Raw genomic sequence first — 21,862 nt, 5'->3', positions numbered from 1 at the left:
AGAGGGAGCAATGGTCCTTGTTCTGCACTCTCTCAGATTTTGGTCCCCTCTGCTGCTTCCCACAAGCAAATTGGGCCCTTCTGGTGCTGGTTCCCGGGTGGGTAGGCTTGGGTAGGCTTGTGTACATTCTAGGACCCTGTGGGTCTCTCCAGTGAACTCTCCTGTGAGGCTGGGAGTCTCTCCCGGCACCTCAACCCCCACAAGTTTTTTCAATCTGTGCTTTTAGGCTTTATTTCCCGTCGCTGGAGTCCGGGGTTGCACGGTTTGTCTTACTGCCCATTTTTTGCCTGGTTTATCTGTGCACAAGTGTGTGTCCACAGTCAGCCAACCACCTTGCACACCTTACTGGGTTTGCTGGTTTCCTCCCAGTGCCTGGGTTGCCAACCACCACCTTTTCCTGCTTAGACCCCTTTGCCAGCCACCAACTCCGCCCCTCTTAGTAGTGTGTTTGAATGGTTCGTTGTTGTCAGACTTCAGTACAGTTCAATTTTCTGTCTGTTCTGGTTGTGTTTTTGTTTCTAAGTCTTTGTTGTCCTTAAATTTGGTTGTGCGAGGAGGTACAATATTTCCACATATACCTCCATTTCGGCCAGAAGTCTGATGTGTGTTTTTGTAGGACTTAAAATGGTAATCTTTTAGTTCTATATTGACACTTTAATTTTTTATTTTTTTAGTATTATGATACAATTGAAGATGCCCTGGGTGGGGTACAAGAAGCTCATTTTGATGGACTTATCTTTGTTCATTCTGGAATATATACTGATGAATGGATATATATTGAATCTCCAATTACCATGATTGGTGCAGGTATTTTGAAATGCACTATTATCAGAATTTTAATATTTTACTTATATAATGGGTTTATTAAATGTTGGTGACTTAAAATTCAGGTGAACCTTGATAATACCTTAATGGGAGGAAAAATATGAATTAAATATGCATATTTTATAATGATAGAAATGAAAATATGGACTTCAGAAATTATGCAGGTTAGCTATTTGTTTTTAAGATTTATGTATTTCTTGATATTAGTACTTTGTTCAACTGCCTTAGTTTTTCATTAAGGAAAGACAAATGTTTGTTTTATCTTAAATAGTTTTATACTATATTAAAAGTTGTTTTTAGCTTGAGATTCTGTGAATAAATGTAATAAAATACGTGTTGATAACTGATTGGTCATTTGAAAACTTACGCTATCTCTGATTTCTTTTTTATGGATATACAGGGGTGTCGAACTCATTTTCACCAGGGGCCATATCAACCTCATGGTTGGCTTCAAAGGGCTGAAATAATTCTAGGACTGTATAAATGTAACTACTCTTTAACTATTAAGGAGTTGAAATTATATTCAGCGCTTTGAAGGCAACTGTGAGGCTTATGTGGCCCCCAGTGAAAATGAGTTTGATACTCATGGTATACTATATAGACCATTTTCAGATGGCTTGTTCATAAAATTCGCATTTACTGCCCCTTCTTCCCTTCTCCATTTCCACCATAAAAAAGGGGGAGGAGGTGTAGCAAATTTCTGCATAGTGGTTTTTATTACTTTCTAAATCAAGGCCAGTTTTGTAAATAAGTTTAAATAAAGAGGTTTCTTTCAACAGTAAATACTATTTGTAGCTGAATATTATTAGTAGTATTATTATACATGGATTTCAGTATGACACTTAAATAATATCTGCCTTAAATATGATTGTCTTTAGTAAAGCCCAGTGAAACAGTTGTCAGTAAAATGAGTATTTGGCCTTCCTACTCACTATTAATGATTTTTAAAAGTTCTCCGTTAAAAAATATACTCAACTTAAAAACAATAAAAAGTGTTCCTACTATATTACTAGTTTTGTAGCAAAGTATTTCTACTATATTTTTAAAGTATATTTTTAAAAAGTAATTTTTTAATTTCCATTTCATCTAATAAAGGTAATGTGCTCTAAATATCTTCTCCACAGCACCTGGAAAAGTAGCAGACAAAGTTATCATTGAAAACACTAGAGATTCAACCTTTGTTTTTATGGAAGGTTCTGAAGATGCTTATGTTGGCTATATGACAATAAGGGTAAAAAATTTTAAGACTTAAAATAATGTGTTCAAATCATTAAAGCAGTGATTGTTTAGTTAACAACATTTCTATTTTTTAGTTTAACCCTGATGACAAATCTGCTCAGCACCACAATGCACACCACTGCTTAGAAATAACAGTAAATTGTAGTCCTATTATTGATCACTGTATCATCCGAAGTACATGTACAGGTTAGTTTTTCCTTTATGTTTTATTATACAATGAGTCACTGTGTTATTGCCCAATGGGTTTTTTAATAAATTTGTTTTTTTATAGTTGGCTCTGCAGTATGTGTTAGTGGTCAAGGAGCATGTCCCACTATCAAGCACTGTAATATCAGCGACTGTGAAAATGTTGGACTTTATATAACAGATCATGCCCAGGTATTTTTTTAATCTTGTGCTTTTATTCTTTTAAAATATTTTTTGAGGCTTTAATAATGTTTATTTTTTATTAATTGTTATAGGGAATATATGAGGATAATGAAATTTCCAATAATGCTTTAGCTGGGATTTGGGTTAAAAATCATGGAAACCCAATTATTAGACGGAATCATATTCATCATGGACGTGATGTTGGTGTGTTCACATTTGATCATGGCATGGTAAGAACATTTATTCTGTTAAGAATAAAATTAAGAAAAGTTTCTATTAAGAAAAACTGACCTCATATCAGTTAAATTTCAAATAGGTTTCAACATTTTATAACCACCAAACTATCTGAATTGCAGGGTATAGGTTTAAAAGAGATTTCATTTCAGCATTACATTTTAAAATCAATATGTAATATTCATTCTGTATATTCATGGATCTCACACTATAGTCATGTAGGAAAGATGGAGTCCATCCATAAGGAATTGATATGACATTTGAGAGGATTAATGTCTGATCCAGCAATTCTCAAATGTAAGTGTGTATAAAAGTCACCCACACATTATAAATCAGAATTTTCAAGGATCAGGCCTAAGATATGCATTTTTAATAAGCATCATAAGTGAGTTTAATACAAGTTGTTTATAGACTGTACTTTGAGAAGTAATGGTTTTATCATTAGTTTGACTTCCATTTTACTCCTGTTTAAAAATTTTTTTAACTGGCAGAACTTCTAGTAAGAGGTACAGTGATAATATATAAATTGTAAAACTGTTATACCACAGTTAATAAGGCATCTTTATGGATGATATGTTTTAAATACTACTATATTGTTTTACACAATTTTCTAGAGACAGACTTTTTGTACTCGGACTACTATTTAAAATATGTTCTTGGGTATCTATTCAGGTATTACTTTCATTTAATGTCTAATTTTCATTGAAGTAATTTTCAAGTACTAGTACAACATTTTTTGATGAGTCGTGTAGGGAGGGAGGAGGAGGTGAAGTTTTGTTGCTATTGTATGGCATTAGTCAAGCAACTTGGGAAGGTTAGATTCACATACACAAATCTGTTAGCAAAGGAAATTCTTTTCATCATTTGCAGAACTCTTTTCTTTTTTAAGCTGAACTAGACTATGAGGAGTATACTCTTTTATCAAGTTCTGATTAGATAGACCTAAATAAGTTCATCATTATTCCAGGAGTAGCTGTAACCTGAGAGAAACAATTTGTTTACAACTTGGGTTATAGCTTGAGCTGGTTGATAAGAAAGCAGAGTGGAGATAAGGATTTGCCCTCCTCCAGCTGGAATAAAGATACTGACATGTTGCCCTGGAAGTTGAGGCTCAGTGGATTGAGCTGAGTCCCAGCCTGTGAACCAAAAGATCACCAGTTCTGTTCCTGGTCAGGGCACATACCTGGGTTTCAGGTCAGTTCCCCAGTTAGGGGCTTGCAAGAGGCAAATAGTTGATGTTTCTCTCCCTCTCTTTCCCCTTTCCTTTCCCTCTCTCTAAAAATAAATAAATAAAATCTTTAAAAAAATTTTTTTAAAGATACATTTTGTTGCGAACTGTATGTGTTTTCTCCATGGAGGTGGGAATTGGAGAGTCTGGGCAAAGGTGTAGAAGATGGGCTATAGTTTCTAAGTAGTGTCTTATTTTGTAATAGAACTATCCTATACTAGAATTTCTTTGCCTATGTTACCTTTACACTGCCCCAGAGTTAACATACATTTCAAGTATCAAATTAATGTTTGCCACTCAACTGTTCTCATTCCCAGATGATTTGAGGTACTAATATGATTTTAACCTGAGTAATTTACTCATTTTTAAAATATCTGTCCTGATGATTACTTACTAAAGTTCATCAATCATTATCATTATTTGTAATAATGATATAGTTTATTTTTTATAACTTTTTAAAAATATATGTTACTGCCCTGGCTGGTATAGCTCAGTGGATTGAGCCCAGGCCTGTGGACCAAACAACTGCCATTCGATTCCCAGTCAGGACACATGTCTGGGTTGCAGGCCAGTTCCCAGCAGGAGATGCATGAGATGCAACCATATATTGATATTTCTCTCCCTCTCTCCTTCCCTTCCCCTCTAAAGACAAATAAATAAAATCTTTAAAGTGTGTGTGTGTGTGTATGTGTGTGTGTGTGTTATTGATTATGCTATTAACAGTTGTCCCACCCTGGCCGGTGTGGCTCAGTGGATTGAGCACAGGTCTGTGAACCAAAGGGTTGCTGGTTTGATTCCCAGTCAGAGCACATGCCCAGGTTGTAGGCCAGGTCTCCTGCGGGGGGCACATGAGAGGCAACCACACATTGAAGTTTCTCTCCCTCTTTTTTCCCTCCTTTCCCCTTTGTCTAAAAATAAGTAAGTAAAATCTTTAAGAAAAAATTGTCCCAGTTTTCCCCCCTTTTACCCCCTCCACCCATTACTACCCTTCCCTCCAGAAATCCCCCCTTAGTTCATGTAATGGGTGGTACATGTATTCTTGGGCTTCTCCATTTCCTGTTCTGTGCTTAATGTCCCCTTGTCTATTTTGTACATACCAATTATGCTTTTTAATCCCTGAACCTTCCCCCCCCATCCTCTCCCTTTTGCCTCCTTTCCCCCTCCCAGCTGATACCCCTCCAAGTGATCTCTGTATCTATGGTTCAGTTCCTGTTGTTTGTTTGCTTAGTTTGTTGTTTAGATTCAGTTGTTGATAGTTGTGATTTGTTGCCATTTTAATGCTCATAACTTTGATCTTTTTCTTACATAATTACCTTTAACATTTCATGTAACAATAGCTTGGCAATGATAAACTCCTTTAGCTTTACCTTGTCTGAGAAGCACTTTTATCTGCCCTTCTATTCTAAACGCTAGCTTTGCTAGATAGAGTAATCCAGGTTGTACGTCCTTGCTTTTCATCACTTTGAATACTTCTTGCCAATCCCTTCTTGCCTGTAAGATTTCTTTTGAGAAATCAGCTAGTGGTCTTATGGGAACTCTTTTGTAGGTGACCCTTTGCTTTTCTCTTACTGCTTTTAAGATTCTGCTTTTGTCTTTAACCTTTGGCATCTTAATTATGATCGTCTTGGTGTGTTCCTCTTTGGGTCCAACTTGTTTGGGACTCTGTGCTTCCTGGACTTGTATGTCTATTTCCTTTGCTAGATTGGGGAAGTTTTCTTTCATTATATTTTCAAATAAGTTTTCATTTTCTTCCTCTTCCTCTTGGGGCATACCTATGATTCAGATGTTGGTACATTTGGAATTGACCTAGAGACTTCTTATACTATTGCTATTGTTTGAATTCTCGTTTCTTCTTTTTGTTCTGGCTGAATGCTTAATTCTTCCTTATGTTCCAAATCATTGATTTAAATCCTGGCTTCCTCCCCTTCACTGTTGGTTCCCTGTAGATTTTTCTTTATTCACTTGGTGTAATCTTCATTTCTTCCTTTATGTTGTTGCCATACTCACTGAGTTCTTTGAGCATCCTGATATACCAGTGTTGTGAACTGTGCATCTGGTAGGTTCATTATCTCCAGTTTGTTTAGTTCTTTTTCTGAGATTTTGTTCTTTTCTTTCATTTGGGATATATTTCTCTGTCTCCTCAATTTGCAGACTCTTTGTTCGTTTCTGTGTGTTAGGTAGAGCTGCTTTGACTCCCTGTCTTAGCATGGCCTGTTGTAGAAAAGGCACCTGTAAATTGTGTTGGGGTAGAGCCTTAAGGTAATTGCCAGAGTTGGGGGAACCTGCTTTAACACTTTGTGGTTGTGCGTTGGGGGAGAGTTTGGAGAGGGGGTGATACCACTGCTTGGCTTCTGGAGGTTTGCCCTGCCCTCACCCCTTTCCAGTCACTTCACCCACTTCCTGTATGCAACTGGCACCCTTCAAGCTGTTTCTGGTGCTGAATCCCAGCATGGGTGGGTTTGCGTAAATTCTAAGACTATGCAGAGTCCCCTGAAAGTCCGGCAGTTTCTTCTGCTGCCCCAACCCCCACTGGTGTTTACAGCCAGAAGTTATGCGGAATTATCTTCTCAGCTGTGCTGTATGCCTTGGGGCTGGGATTGCTCTCTCCCAAGATATCCCCCTTGATTTTTATATCTACCACACATGAATGTGGGAATGCCCATTCCACCTCTGCTTTTCTGCACCACACTGCTTCTCCCTGCCTCTCCACCTGTCTCCACATCTCTGCTCCTCCTGCCCCTCTGGAGAAACTGGCTTATTTAAATCTTGCTCCCATACAGTCAGACTCCCATACAGTTCATTTTTCTGACAGTTCTGGGTGTTACTTGTTTTGAGGTAGTTGTGATTTTCTTTGTGGTTGTGCAAGGAGGCAAAGCACACCTACCTATGCCTTCATCTTGACCAGAGGTCTGTTTTTTATAACTTTTTAAAAACAACTCTAGGCACTAAGGATTAATAAAGAGACTTGTAAGGGAAGGATTAAAATAAAGTATATCTTGGGACTATCGTGTGTTTTAGTATTGGAGCACAATCCTTTAAAATCCTTTGGTAAAATGTTCTTCCATTCCAAATACAACAGGTCCCTGAATAACATAATTTTCTTATAATGTCAATGAGAAAAAAACATTTCAGGCTGGGTCCACTGTCTATGTGGAATTTGCACAGAATATTCTCCCCTTATCTGCACGCATCTTTCTCCTGGTGCTTTGGTTTTCTTCCACATCCCAAAGATGTGTACATCAGGTTAATTGGTGTCCAGATCATGAGTGTGCCCTCATGCCTGGATTGCAGGCCAGGTACCCAGTTAGGGGTGTGTGAGAAGCAGCCAATTCATGTTTCTCTCCCTCTATTTCTTCCTCCCATCCCCTCTCTCTGGAAATAAATCAGTAAAATGTTTAAAAATATATTACATTTCTTTCCAGAGAGAGGGAACAGGAGGGAGGAAGAGAGGGAGAGAAACATCAATGTGTGGTTGCCTCTTGTGCATTCCCGAATGGGGACCTGGCCCACAACCCAAGCATGTGCCCTGACTAGGAATCGAACTGGTGACCCTTTGGTTCTCACGGTGGCATTCAATCCACTGAGCCACACCAGCCAGGGCATAAGAAAAATCTTCGATAAAAAAAATCATTTATGTGCCCTGAGATGGAAGGACATCCTGTCTACGTTTGGTTTCTACTTGCTCCATGAGCTACAGATAGGCTCCAGCACCTGTGACTGTGAACTGGAATAAGCAGGTTGGAAAATAATTACCCTATATTTATTATAGGATAATAAGTCCTATAATAAATGTATCTGTACTTTCTTAAATGTATCTGTACTCACCTTTCCTCAGTGTCTGATGTGTTTCGTGGCTTTATTTAGAAATTTGGTGATGTTTTTGTGACCCAAAATACATTAGGAACTTAACATATTTTGCCATGTATAATGTGCTCCCATGTTTTTGGCCAAAACATTCAGGAAAAAAACTTTCATTTTTAATTTTTAAATTTAATTATTTATTTATTTATATTTAAATACTTGTTTTTTGTATTATAAAGGAATTTTAGCATTTATTCTTTAACATATTATACAAGAAATTTTATGTAACAAATAATTACAAAACACAAGAACAGATACAATTACTACCCATGTACAATGATCATCCTATTTTTTTTCCTCAAAAATTTGGCCAAAAAAAAGTGTGCATTATATATCACAAAATACAGTAACTCTTGCTTATGTCAAGTAGCCGGTAGTTAAATTGGTTTCTTTATACATTGTTTTGTTTAAAATTGAAGTTTCCAAGCAGCTTATCCACCAACTACTTTAAGTAAAGACTTAATTATATATTTTTTGTTTGTCTTTGTGTTGCAGCTCATGTTTAGTAGTATCACATCACTAAAGATCATCTTTTTAAAATTTGACTTTGTTTTCTATAGAACTTTAGACAACAACACAAACCTTTGAACTATTTTTTTGTATTGTCCTCTTTCAATCTATACTATTTAATTATATTTATATTTATCTTTTTATTCTGAAATTGTTTTTCCTTGTCTATGACATACTTAGAATTTAGATTTCCTTATTCATAAGAATTAATTATAGAAGATTGTCTACACCCTGGCTGGTGTGGCTCAGTGGATTTAGTGCCAGTCTGTGAACTGAAAGTTCACCAGTTCGATTCCTGGTCAGGGCACATGCACTAAAGTTGGGAGTATGTGAGAGGCAATTGATTGAAGTGTCTCTCCATCTCTTTCACCCTCTCTTCCCCTCTCAAAAAATAAAAACTTAAAAAAAATAAGTATGTTGTTTTACTTACATTATTTCTCTGTTCTATATGTTCTTTTCTTTCCTATTACTTAAATTGTTGTTCTTTTCCTTTAAGATTTGTGTGATTTCTTTAAATCTATGTTCTTTACTGTCTCCATACCTTTCTCTCTTTTTCTGTTTTGTTTCCAGCTGGTTTTTATCTCTAATTTTTAAATGTATTTTTGTTTTATGGAATCTTTCTAATGTACATAAAGGTGGAGAGAATAGTACAATGAATCCCCATGTGCCCATCCTCTACTTTCAACAACTATCAGCTCATGGCCAACTTTGTTTCATCAGTACCTCCTCACTCTTCAACTCTCCTCTTTATTCTCTGCATTATTTTTAAGTAAATCGTGACATCATTATCCTGTTTGTAAATATTTTAGTATATATCTTTAAAAGATGAGGATTCTTTCTTTTTTTATCTTTCACATAACCACAGTGCCAGTCTCAGTACTAAAAATAATTTTTCTGTCAATGTTCACAGTTCCCTAATTAGTTTTGTTTAATATTAAATCTATTACAGAGTGTTAATTTTGTTTAATAAAATTAAAATGATATAACAATACCAAATTGTTATAAAATTTTTGAGACCTTCTAAATTTATTAATTTAACTCTTGACACATTGACAGATAACAGATTCTCTATGCTGAAATCTGGCTGTCCTCTCTCTCCTCACTTTACTTTGGATAGTCTTCCTTAGGGAACAAGTTTTATATGACAGAAATTGCACATAATGTAGTGGCTTTTCTTCTTCAGATTTACTTCTTGTGACTATTTCTGTGAAAATGATACTCTGTTTCCTTCTCCTTTGTTCTATTCATGCCACTAGATCCCATCACTTTAGTAGATCATTAGGTAGGTTTATTAGAACCTTCAGTTACTTAGGAGAAACTACCTTGCTGAAGGTTTTTAAGGTAACATTTGTGCTCTTAGCACCTTGCTCTTCCTTATCCAGATTTCACAGTATTTAGCAAGTGTTTTTATAGATCATATTTTGGGGTTATGGAAGTTTATTTCAGTGAAGATAGCATATATTTTCTTCTTTTTAGTGTTTGTTGGGGTGTGGAGAGTTTTAAGAGAAACACTTGAGTGTCTTTTACTGTCATTTAATAAAGAATACTTTATTTCAAAAAATTTAAATACGTGCTTAGTCTCATCTTTTATTTTTTATATCAGTGTTTTGAACTTGATAGAATGATAATTTTAAGTAATGTGTATGGCAAAAATTTAGAAATGCTTCTGCCAAGAAGTAAATAAGCTTTTATTTTAAATATAAAGAAGCCATTAGCAATCTGGTATCTTCTAGTAGGGCCATAAATCACATTCTAATACAGGGTAAAATGTCTATGCCTTTGGGGCTTCGCATAGATGTTGGAGCTTCTGTAGTTTTCATTTAAAAGGCAAAGTAGAATTCCGTCTAAATTCTGCCTACCATTCTGTATTAGACCATTTTGCACTAAAGGCATCCCAGCAAAACAGATACATGTCATTAAAATGTATTTTAAAGCAGATTTATATTAACTGAGCCCTTTAACCCAGAATAATACTAAAGACATGTATCCTTATAAAATTATAAAACTATATATTTATCAGTTGTTCTTTCTAAATGTAATAAAATCACAGTTTTAGTATTGTAGGGGCTTCAGATTTTAAGACATGAAAGAAAATTTTTCTTTGCTGCATTCTTTTCTCGAAAGTTACCCCAAAACAAAAGATAGAGATTACAAGCTCCATAGTTGACGGAAATAGGGGACATTTTTAAGCATAATCTGAATTAAATATGATAAATGACCTTGTGCCTCTGACCAGGGCAGCCAGTCCAGGTTAGAGCAGATGATAAAATCTATTTATGTTTAAGAAGATAAATTGATAAATCTAATGTGAATAAGAGGTAATTTAAATAACTGGTAGCAAGTTTAGGATAGATTATCACGAGAGATTTATGCAAAGAAAAAACGAGATGATTACTAACTTCGGGGAAAATTAAAAGTTGTTCAGCTCTGAACAGCACACTAATCTAACCCAAATGATGATGTTAGTACATAGGAAAAATACAGTGTGTGAATGTGTATGATGGAGGATAGAAATGTAGGAGAGTTCAAGTCTCATCTTTCATAATAGGAAGTCAGTAGATAATACCTAAATCTAACAACTCAAGATACAGCACTGTAAGTCTTTATTTTAAAATATGGAGGCAGATTAACAAATCCACTAAAAGAATTAGAAGTGTGGGCCTCTGGGTAAGTGAAAATAAAGAGTGGTCAGCTGTTTGCCTAAATAAACTTGTTGATCTAGTTGACTCTCTTATTGTACAAAATTAAAACCTAAAGAAAATAGAGAAAGAGCATTCTCACATTTGATAATGTTTAGTCAATATGTAGCAACATATACTTGCAGTACTACTGCAAGTATGTTTAACTAGGATAGCCAGGACATGATAGCGGCCTGTTAATTGGAATTTTCATGAAATCCCCCAAAATAGCTCACATTTCTCTGTCACATTGTGAGCCAATTAAAAAATAAAGCCATGAAGTAGCATGAGGAGGCTGACATATTATCTTTGTTACTCTCGAAGGTTAAGTTGGAATGTACAACTTAAAATGAGAACCAAACTGGGTTTGTTCAACTGAACCCCAAAGTTAAATAGGCTTACCCACTTAGTCACAGGTGCGGTGTTTGAGTATCAGCAGAAGGTTTGCTCCCTGAGGGTAGCTCACTTCTGTGAGGAAAAGGGTGAAGCTGAATAGAGCATACACAGTTTATTCTTTCCCAGGTTCACCAATCAGGTATGTCATTTAACTTTGGGCAGAGAGAGACTGAGAGACTTAGTTGAACTCCCTTCTCAGTGATAAATGCAGCAGAAAAAAAAGTTTATTTCAATAGAACATTGAGTTCTTTTAGTTTAGACTCTTTTAAAATTTGTTTTTGTTTCTTTGGTGCTCTGTTTTGCCATAATAGTTTGTATAAATTGACCCAGTGTCCATTTATTTGCTATAAATCAAAGAAGAAAAAACTTTATAAAGAAACTATTTTTATTTAACTCCCAATTTTTTAAAAGAAAATGAATAAGATTATAATCAAAATGTAAAGTGGTAAATGATAGATAATTTGCACCTTATCTCTGGAAAATGAAACCTGAAAACTACTTCTGAATGTTATGTTCAGAGGTCCATTTTCTTAGAGTTAAACATGCAGTATACTAGAGTATTCAGAATTATATCCTGTTTCAAACTCTGCTAGATTGCTATGGCAAAAAGTTGTCAAATCCTGCTTGAGTGCTTGCTACATATAAAGTCTTGCATAGTTAGATACTTCTTTCTTTTCAGGAGATTATGATCAGGTATAAATAAATAAGACAAATATATAAATAGTATAGGTCAGTACATGAAAGTTTAACAAGAGGGATGGATGGATGGATGGATGGATGGATGGATGGATGGATGGATGGATGGATGGATGGGTGGATGGATGTCACAGTTTAGCTACTGAGTGCCACAGTATCTTCTTTCTCTTAATATTTCATCTCGATTGAGCCTTAAACTTTAAAATGTCAGTATTAGAGTACTTTTATTCTCATTATAAAATGAGCAAAACATGTCCACTATAGAAAATTTAAGAAATTCAGAGAAGTATAAAGGATACAAAAATCATCCTTAATGCCACTACTCAGATGATCGCACCCTCATATTTTTTTTATTTTATCCTTTGGATTGTTTTCTTTGAGTAAAATTGAGATCATACTTAATGTACACTATCTTGAGTATAGACTGTTCTTTTCATTTAACATGATAGTATTTATACCATGAGCATAGTCTTCAAAAACATTTTATTTAGCCAGTTCACTATTATTAGGCTAAAGTGAAAAAATTTTTTTTGTCTTTCTGTAGTCTTTAATTATATTCCAAGGTCATCTTTTTAGAAGTTAGTTTCTTGGGACATTTTTGAGGCTATACGGATTTATTTTCTTTAATATTTACAAATATTTTATTGAAGAATATATATACTTTTTGGCTAATGGTATTTATTTGCAGTTATTGAGTAAATGTTTCTGTATTTTTCTTTTCCTGGCATTGAATATATTCAGACTAATTAGAGTATTTATAGTTTTGTTGTACTAAAATTAAAACATTTCCTTCCATGTTTATCATTTGAAATTTAGTGTATGTCTGTCTGTGTTTTATTCTTACTCTTGAACATCTCTGATTCTTAATTTCAAGGTGAACATTAAAAAGTTTTTTAGTGTTAATTTTTGGAAAGTAGTCTTAGCTACAGGTTTGATTTCTGTATTTTTCAGGGTTACTTTGAAAGTTGCAACATACACAGAAACAGGATAGCAGGCTTTGAAGTAAAAGCCTATGCTAATCCCACAGTGGTTCGATGTGAAATTCATCATGGGCAGACAGGAGGAATATATGTCCATGAAAAAGGAAGAGGACAATTCATAGAGAATAAAATCTATGCAAACAACTTTGCAGGTGTATGGATTACCTCAAATAGTGACCCAACAATAAGGTATTTATGTATATTATGAATAGAAATTACTTTTTAAATTTTGTTTTATGTTATTAAAAAAACCAAGCCCTGGCCGGATGGTGGCTCAGTTGGTTGGAGTATCATCCTATGCACCAAAGGGTTGCAGGTTTGATCCCTGGTCAGGGCATATACCTAGGTTGTGGGTTCAATCCCAGGTCGGGGCATGTACAAGCAGCAACCTACCGGTGTTTCTTTCACAACAGTGTTTCTTCCTCTCCCACTCCCTCCCCCTCCCCACTCTTTTTTCTCCCTCTAAAATCAATGGGCATATCCTCAAGTGAGAGCTCAAATAAAAAAGTCAGAATACTTAGCTTTAACTCTTACTGGTTTCCCTAGGTACCTAACTGCTATAAAATAACGTTTCCTAATAAGTCTGTGCATCTGAATGAGCATAGCTATTGCATTTATTTTGTGTGTGTGTTTGTTCATTTTTTATTGATGATCTAAGCCATGGTCAGTATTACTTTATGGACCATTCTATATGCTGTAGTTTTAACTTTATTTTTTTAATTTTTTTATTGTTTGTTCTGTTACAGTTCTCAGATTTTAACTTTAAATTCATCAAAATTCATTGTAGATGAGTAAAAGGGCTGGAACCAGAATGACCTATCTCTCTCTCTTTGTTCCCTGAGAGTCAGCCAATAGAATGACTCAGCAAAGATTTCAAAGATTTGAACAAACTATTTCAAAGATTCTTGAACAGACAAAACAAAAATAACAGAAAAATCAAAACTTCAAGCTGTGACTTTTTCTTGAATAGTTTCTGCCACTCGCCCAGACCCCTGACCAGAGTGGCTCAGTTACTTACTTGGGTGTTGTCCCACAAAGTAAAAGGTGAAGGTGGCTGTTTAACTCAGTCGCTGGGTAGATTCCTAGGGGCGAGTGCCTGGGTTGTAGGTTCAATCCCCAGTCGGGGTGCGTGCAAGAGGCAACTAATCAGTATTTTTCACATTGATGTTTCTCTTCATCTCTTTCTTCCTCCCTTCACCTCTATCAAAAAATAAATACCTGAAATCTTTTAAGTTTCTGCCTTTCCCTCTGACCACAATGAAGGAACAAACAGATCCAGTCTTAAAGGCATTGCTTAAGAATGTTGAACAGGGCTATTGTAATTTAACTGAAGACCATAAAGTATTTTTAATTGTCAAATTTTATTTTCCACTTGTTTTATTAGTGTGTGGGTTTTCCATCTTGTTTAATATTCAGCAAATATGTCTAGATCAGCTTTTAAAAAAGTTTTTTTGAATGTGTGAACCGTTTTGAAAGGAGTTTTGTTTGTGTGGGGGGTTTTTTAATTATTATTGATTGATTGGTTTTTGGAGTGGGAGGGGAAGGGAAAGAGAGGGAGGGAAAAATCAGTGTGTGGTTGCCTCTCGCATGCCCCCAAATGGGGACCTGGCCCACAAGCTAGGCATGTGCCCTGACTGGCAGTCAAACCAGTGATCTTTTGTTCTCAGGCTGACACTCAATCTACCGAGCCACACCAGCCAGGACCTGAGTCTCTCATTTGATGGATTAGGAAACTGAGGACCATAGAAGTTAAATAATTTCCCAGAATCATATCACCATGAGCGGTTTTACAATTAATTGGATAAAACAAGTAAACTTTGCTGAATAGATGCTTATTTTTATTATTTCATTTAATTATAGGGGGAATTCTATATTTAATGGAAATCAAGGGGGAGTTTACATCTTTGGTGATGGACGAGGCCTTATTGAAGGAAATGACATTTATGGTAAGCATGTGGTTTTTACAGTTTGACCTGTCTTCCTCACATTAGCAAAATGGTCCAGTTTGAAACTAAGTAGAACTGATCCAATTTTTTTTTAATTCTCATTAAAGATTATTCTGTAATACTCACTTAACAAGCATTTACTAAATACCTACTATGTACCTGGTACTATACCACATACCAGGGATGAAAATACAAATAAGGTAGATAAATAATCTCAAGGAATATCTATAGTTTCCTTAAATTCACTCCATCGTTTAACAATTATTCCCAAGGTAGTTTGGTATTAACTAGAAAGGGAAAATACTTAATCCTCATTAAAACTTTTGAGGTATTAATTCAGCAACCTATTGGATTTGTATGTGCTAGACACTGATACATTCCTAGAGTCTCTTTTGCTAACACCTGACAGTACTTACATAAAATTTACTCAGTACCAGGCACTATTCTGAGCACCTTACCTAAATTAAGCCATATTGTATTCACATCAGTCCTGTGAAGTAGATACTATTAAATATCTCCACTTAGTGATCAGGAAACAAAGGTACAGAGAGGTTAAATAACTTACTCAAAGTCACCCAGGAAGTAGATAGAATTTCCTGGGACTTAAAACTATGCAGCCTGGCCAAGAATCTCTACCCTTAACCACCTATATACCTATACTGCCTACAATCCTTTGCATCTTTTTACACATAGTTCCGCAGAAGCATCTTTCTAAATATTACATATTTCACAGAATTGTGCTTTTATTAAACATGTAGTAAGAATTTTTACTATTACATAATGTGAAACTTTTACTATGTTTCACTGGGTTCCATATGTTGACAATGTAACTTTTACTTTTAAATAGGAAATGCATTAGCAGGGATTCAGATTAGGACAAACAGTTGTCCAATTGTTCGACATAACAAAATTCATGATGGCCAACATGGTGGGATTTATGTGGTAAGTTAATAAATACAGTTCTGGAATCTCATACATCAAAACCAGGGGAGAATGAGGGAGGGAGCAGAATTATGTCTAGCTTGGGGTAGGCCAATTTTTTTTAGGCTATGAATTTGTGACTGTCTTTAATATTGAGACAATGAATAAGACTCTTGTTCTCCTTACCCCGGTATATGTAAATGATGTTTAATTTTATTGTGTGTAAAGTTCTATAAAATTTAATCAATTGACTAAATCTAGGTATAAGAGATGAATCTTTTTATTAAAGTTTTCATTATAATTGGCAATATTGCCTTAAACTTATAACAGTAACTGTCAATCTGAGTCATATTTGTTGTACTGGAATTTTGCCAGTGTGACTACAATATGAATCTCTGAAATTTTCCAGAGAAAAAACCAATTTTCACATAAATTTATGTTGAAACAAAATTTAGCATATTACAAAATTTTAAAGCATCTATATTTTCTGTTACCATGGTATCTGAAACTGTTACAACTGACTCATAAGAAAATAATAGGGTTCTAATTTCTGAAAGTTCTAGGTAATGACAGGTATAACTTGTGACTCCAATTTTTATTTACATTTCTAGAAAGTCTTAAATCTTCTGCTACAAATAAAAATTTTAGCAATCCGAGACCATGTCATTTTGAAGTGATTTTACAGTGATAAGCTTGAAATAAATATTAACTTACTAAATGAGAGATCTTTAGTTTGCTATATACCTTAGAAAGAAAGAAATTTTGTTTAAAAAATTGCATGATACTACTCTTACTATAGTAGATTTAAAAGTACAAAACCACATAAAGAGTAGTATAAAAACTTTGGTGACCTAAACTTAGAGGCTATGTATAAATGTTATCATTGCTTCCTTGTCCCACATAAAGAACAAAAATTTTTTAAAAATTTTTTGTTAAAACTGTCTTTAGAGAGGGGAATGTATGTACTAAAAACTTCTTACTTACACAATGTAACTTTTATTTAGCACGAGAAAGGACAAGGTGTAATAGAAGAGAATGAAGTGTATAGTAATACTCTGGCTGGGGTCTGGGTAACAACTGGCAGCACTCCAGTACTGAGAAGAAACAGGATACACAGTGGCAAGCAGGTAGGATTTTCTTGGACTCTTGTATGGGAATAATTGTTTTGTAAACACTTGGGAAAAAAGTCATTTGGGAAAAAAACCCTTTTTTTAAATTTTAGGTTGGTGTTTATTTTTATGACAATGGACATGGAGTGCTAGAAGACAATGATATCTATAATCATATGTATTCAGGGGTTCAGATAAGGTAAATGTTTTCACATTTGGCTTTCTTTAGGGGGAGGGAGTAGGGAATATGTGGGATATATAGGAGAAATTCTCATTATTCAGTGTTTAATCTTTTTGTATATATATTCACACTCTTATCATACTCTTGGTTTAAATTGTCAGGCTATATAACTTCTTTTGACTAGCTGAGAATAGCATTCAATGTACTCAACCATACTGGGATAGTGGAAAGCTATATAAAAATATTTGTGAGCTATGCCTGGCATATTGTAGGCACCCATAAATGGGAGCTTGTGTTTTTATGCTATTTCTGTAAAATTAATAGATTTTCACATACCCCCTTTCCTGTATTATAGCAGTTTTTGGAACGCTAGTATTCCTAATCGTATAATTCAGCCCTTCATTTTACAAAACAAGCATATAACAGTAATTTCATCTTACCCCTTCCATGTAGTTTACATGTTAAGAAACTCTGTAGTAATGAAATATAACTGTTCTGTGGGAAATTAAATCAAGCTATATTAAACCAGTTTGTTTACTAATTGGTTTAATATAAAGCATTTTGAAGGATTCCATTATATTCTTGTTAACGATGATTAATGTGGATTTTTCCACTGTTACCTAATCTAACATGGGATGTGGAAGTGGAAGCAATTAAAATGGCATTGTTTACTATTCTGTCCATAGGACTGGAAGCAACCCCAAAATTAGGCGCAACAAAATCTGGGGAGGACAGAATGGTGGAATCCTAGTTTATAATTCTGGTATGTGTGATCTTTACTCTTTTTCTCAGTGCTAATTGTCTTTAGTAACATACTTTCTAAATAACATAACCTAAATTTTTGCTTTTATAGGTCTAGGCTGTATAGAAGACAATGAAATATTTGACAATGCAATGGCTGGAGTCTGGATTAAGACAGATAGTAACCCTACACTAAGAAGAAATAAAATCCATGATGGAAGAGATGGTGGCATCTGTATATTTAATGGGGGTCGAGGTATTGTTGTTAATTTTGCATTAGTCAAAACCCCAATTTCCCATTATTTTTCTTCCGTATCTTTAACGATCAATGACATTGCCAATAACATGTTATAAATGAGTAAATCTTTTTTTTCATATCAAGTCTTTGAGATGGTTTAGAAGATGAGTGCCTAAAGTTAGACAAATGTTCGCTGAATTTTTCTTTTCCTTCTGTAGCCACCTTGATTGTGCCTGTTGTTAATAAGGCTTTTTAAGGTAGCAGTTTGTTTAGCCTCTCTGGACTTCTGTTATTCAGAAGAGTGATATAATTATAATAAACTTCAAAGTCAAGTTATAGAACTAGGTGTGAGAAATTGGTCTGTAAATACACTAAAATGTCTGTAATAGATAAATTGCTTTGAACCTGTTTAGAACTGTTTGTTGGAGAATGGAATTGATGAAGGTAAGGTGTGCTGGGTTTGGTATCCATAAAGGTCAACACACTTCATAATGAGGCAGAAGTTGCACAGTCCCTGCCCTTTGCAAATTCATGTTCATAGACTGGGAAAGAATGACTAGTGCAGATTTATCACCATTCCTGAAATGTGAGTAACCCAACATTGTGTACTCATCTTATATGGAAGGATAGCTAGTTATTACTCTAACATACCAAGATTTAATCAACAAAACTTACTACTGCAACCAAGCAATCATGATTCTATTAATGACAGACTCTCCAGTAGTTTGTATAATAATGTAGCAATTCAATGAACATACCTCTGATAGGAATCTTCACAAGATATATAATGAGGAAACACAATACAAAATGGCAGTTTTATTTGTAAGGTATTGAGAAAAGATTCATGGAGTAAAATTATTGTGTCTTAAAAAATGAGTATTCACTGGAGAGTGGGAATGGGGAACATGTGGGAAGCAGGCCATTCTAGGTATAGAAAGCATAATTCTTTCACTCTTTCATTTGTTAATTAGTAATTGAACACCTCTGTATCAACCACCATGATACAGGTGCTAAAGATATAATGGTGAATAAAACAGTACTGCATCCAGAAACTTTAGTCAATGGAATGGCACAATGTAAGCAAGTCTAAATGAAACAAAGTGGTTTAGTAAGGCAAGAGGTACTAGAAGCTCAGGCTGGAGAAGGAGCAGGGCCCAAATCCTAAGAGGCTTTCTGTGTGCAGTATATGGAGTTTGGACTAGACCTTAGCAAAGTATGTGAGTAGGTTAGTGGTCAGTACTGTGAAATACCAGATGGGTCAAATACCTACAAAAATGAAAACATGTTTCACATCTTCACAGAGCAGAAAAACACTAGTTCACAACTAACTATAATTCACTATACATAAGTTTTATAGTATTAATATTAGCTAATACTTATTTACTATGTACTTTTACATATTTTGACTTAATTCTCACAGTAACTGTACGTGGTAGGTGGTGATTGCCAATTACAAGGTAAGTTATTTGCCCACTCAGTGCCACTAAGATTCAGTATTGGAAGGCCCAAAGTCTGATTTCTTGGCTGACTTTTGGAGTTGTTAAACTGCCAGAAGAAAGAATACATTTGATGGAAGGAAACTAAAAACTTCCCTGAGGAAATGACAGAATGAGGAAGAAAGAGTACAGGACATTCCAGGAAGAGGAAATAATATAAACCAAACACATTAAGAATAAAAATATTCAGACATAGGTAAATGGAGTGAGACAAAGTAGCAGCTTGGGGAATGTTATCATTAAAGTTTCTTCAGCAAAGAAGGGACATGGTAGAGTTGAGAGACTGGAGTAAAGGAAATTGATCAAGGAATCATTATAGTAATAATGGCCACATATAATCAGAACTTCAACTAAAACTTCAGGATACAGTACGAAGGTTCTAAAAATGTTTCAAAGGAATTAATTCAGCAGTTTTCAACGGGAATCAGCTATATACCAGGCACAGGGGATACAATGGTGGGTAAACTAGATATGGTCCCTGTAACCATGAAACTTCAGTGTGTTGGCTAGAATGGTCACCTGCAATTTTTTACTAACCCCCTACTTTAAACACTTGAATTGCTAATGAACTCAGCTGAAAAATACTTTGAATTTCACAGTGCAGTTAAATAAGAAACTTAAAACCTTTAGTACTACCCAAAATTGTTATATGCACTAGCCTTAATCTAAGGGAATCTTTTATTATAGGTCTCCTTGAAGAAAATGATATTTTCAGGAATGCTCAAGCAGGTGTTCTCATCAGTACTAATAGTCATCCAGTCTTAAGGAAAAACAGAATATTTGATGGATTTGCTGCAGGTTTGTATTTTCTTTTGTTACTTGTAGGTTGTTTTCTCTATACATTAAAGTGGTTGGGTTTTAGTATATTGTTTTGCTTAATAACTAAAGATGTGCCAAGTGTACTGCAAAAGTAGCTGAAGGCCTATTAACAGTTCGTTATGAGAGTACCTAATGTAAGTTCTGAATTCTTCTACTCTTATGAAACACTAATTGGGATAGAATAAATGTAGGCTTTGTACTACTACCATTAGGAATACAGATAAATTCAAGCCTCTGGCCTCACACACACATTTCTAAAAATCTTGATAAGTGAAATCTAAGTACCATGCATATATATTTCACCTTTTTGCTAATATAGCAATTACTTTTAATATTCCAAATAATAATCATCTAGCTCTTTTTCAATATATAAACCAGCTGTTACCTAAACATGTTTCTAGGCACTATCCTCTTCTTAGTTTGCAAAGAAATTTTATAAAAGTAGTAAATTATGGAGCCGTCTTATATCATGCCAGTATAGAAGATTAACTGGAAAGTGAATGTTACCGTCATTCAAATAAACATTTGTACTTTATTCACTAGTTAATATACATTTGATATAAAAGAACTAGCTTACTATATTTCAGATTTCATTTAAGAAACTATAAAGTGATACATCTGTTTAAATTTTATTTCAGGTATTGAAATTACAAATCATGCGACTGCAACACTAGAAGGCAATCAGATTTTTAACAACCGGTTTGGAGGCTTATTTTTAGCATCTGGTGTTAATGTGACAATGAAAGGTATGTTGGCATCTACCTTATAAATACATGAAATATGCTATGAAAAGATAATAATCAAAAGTCACTGCTCTTTAGGTAACTTGATTTCTTCTGTCACTCTACAAAGCCAAACAAGAACTCAAGAATTATTTAAGTTTTGTGTTGACTTCAGTTCTAGTTGGAATACCTCTCACAAAAGGAAAACCCATTTCTATTCTTAGCTTACTTATTTCATTGGTTAGCCTGACTCTTCTGTTAGAATAACCCTATAATCTATTATTTGTATCTTACGTCTTTCTCCTCTAGAATTTTTTTTTATTGCAGATAACAAAATAATGAACAATCAAGATGCCATAGAAAAGGCTGTTAGTAGAGGTCAATGTTTATATAAAATATCAAGCTATACCAGCTATCCCATGCATGACTTCTACAGGTATATTTCTAAATTATTTGGGAGTCTGGAAAAAGGGGGGAGATGGTTTTTTTTACCCCCATACTAGCAAGAGCTAGTGTTTTTAGATACCCCACCCTCACCACCCTCCATGTGTAAGCCAGGGCAGAGTAAATTGGGTATCTGCCAGTAGAAAGAACATAGTTTGCCCACATGGAGTGTTTGAGACCATAAATGTGGGGCGGGGGGGGGGGGGGAATACAAGACACTGATGTTTTC

The 21,862-nt window shown here is 34.8% G+C and overlaps 1 protein-coding gene across 3 annotated transcripts in view; it reads left to right on the top strand.

Annotated features, from left to right (window-relative positions):
- The window catches only part of FBXO11 (F-box protein 11), a 92,095-nt gene that overhangs the window by 68,567 nt on the left and 1,666 nt on the right, over window positions 1-21,862 (top strand). For all 3 annotated transcript variants that reach the window (XM_053667125.1, XM_053667126.1, XM_037161253.2), the window contains exons 7-21: window positions 675-807; window positions 1,950-2,056; window positions 2,139-2,250; window positions 2,336-2,442; window positions 2,526-2,663; window positions 12,988-13,205; window positions 14,877-14,962; window positions 15,810-15,904; window positions 16,888-17,010; window positions 17,106-17,191; window positions 17,860-17,936; window positions 18,027-18,170; window positions 20,336-20,446; window positions 21,106-21,213; window positions 21,517-21,625. In XM_053667125.1, the coding sequence (XP_053523100.1) occupies window positions 675-807; window positions 1,950-2,056; window positions 2,139-2,250; window positions 2,336-2,442; window positions 2,526-2,663; window positions 12,988-13,205; window positions 14,877-14,962; window positions 15,810-15,904; window positions 16,888-17,010; window positions 17,106-17,191; window positions 17,860-17,936; window positions 18,027-18,170; window positions 20,336-20,446; window positions 21,106-21,213; window positions 21,517-21,625 (1,754 nt within the window). The remainder of the gene's footprint in view (window positions 1-674; window positions 808-1,949; window positions 2,057-2,138; window positions 2,251-2,335; window positions 2,443-2,525; window positions 2,664-12,987; window positions 13,206-14,876; window positions 14,963-15,809; window positions 15,905-16,887; window positions 17,011-17,105; window positions 17,192-17,859; window positions 17,937-18,026; window positions 18,171-20,335; window positions 20,447-21,105; window positions 21,214-21,516; window positions 21,626-21,862) is intronic.

The sequence above is a fragment of the Artibeus jamaicensis genome, unplaced genomic scaffold (assembly GCF_021234435.1).
Source record: "Artibeus jamaicensis isolate MK-2021 breed Jamaican fruit bat unplaced genomic scaffold, CSHL_Jam_final contig_465, whole genome shotgun sequence".
Classification (NCBI taxonomy): Eukaryota; Metazoa; Chordata; class Mammalia; order Chiroptera; family Phyllostomidae; genus Artibeus; species Artibeus jamaicensis.
This window is presented reverse-complemented; position numbering and strand designations above follow the sequence as displayed.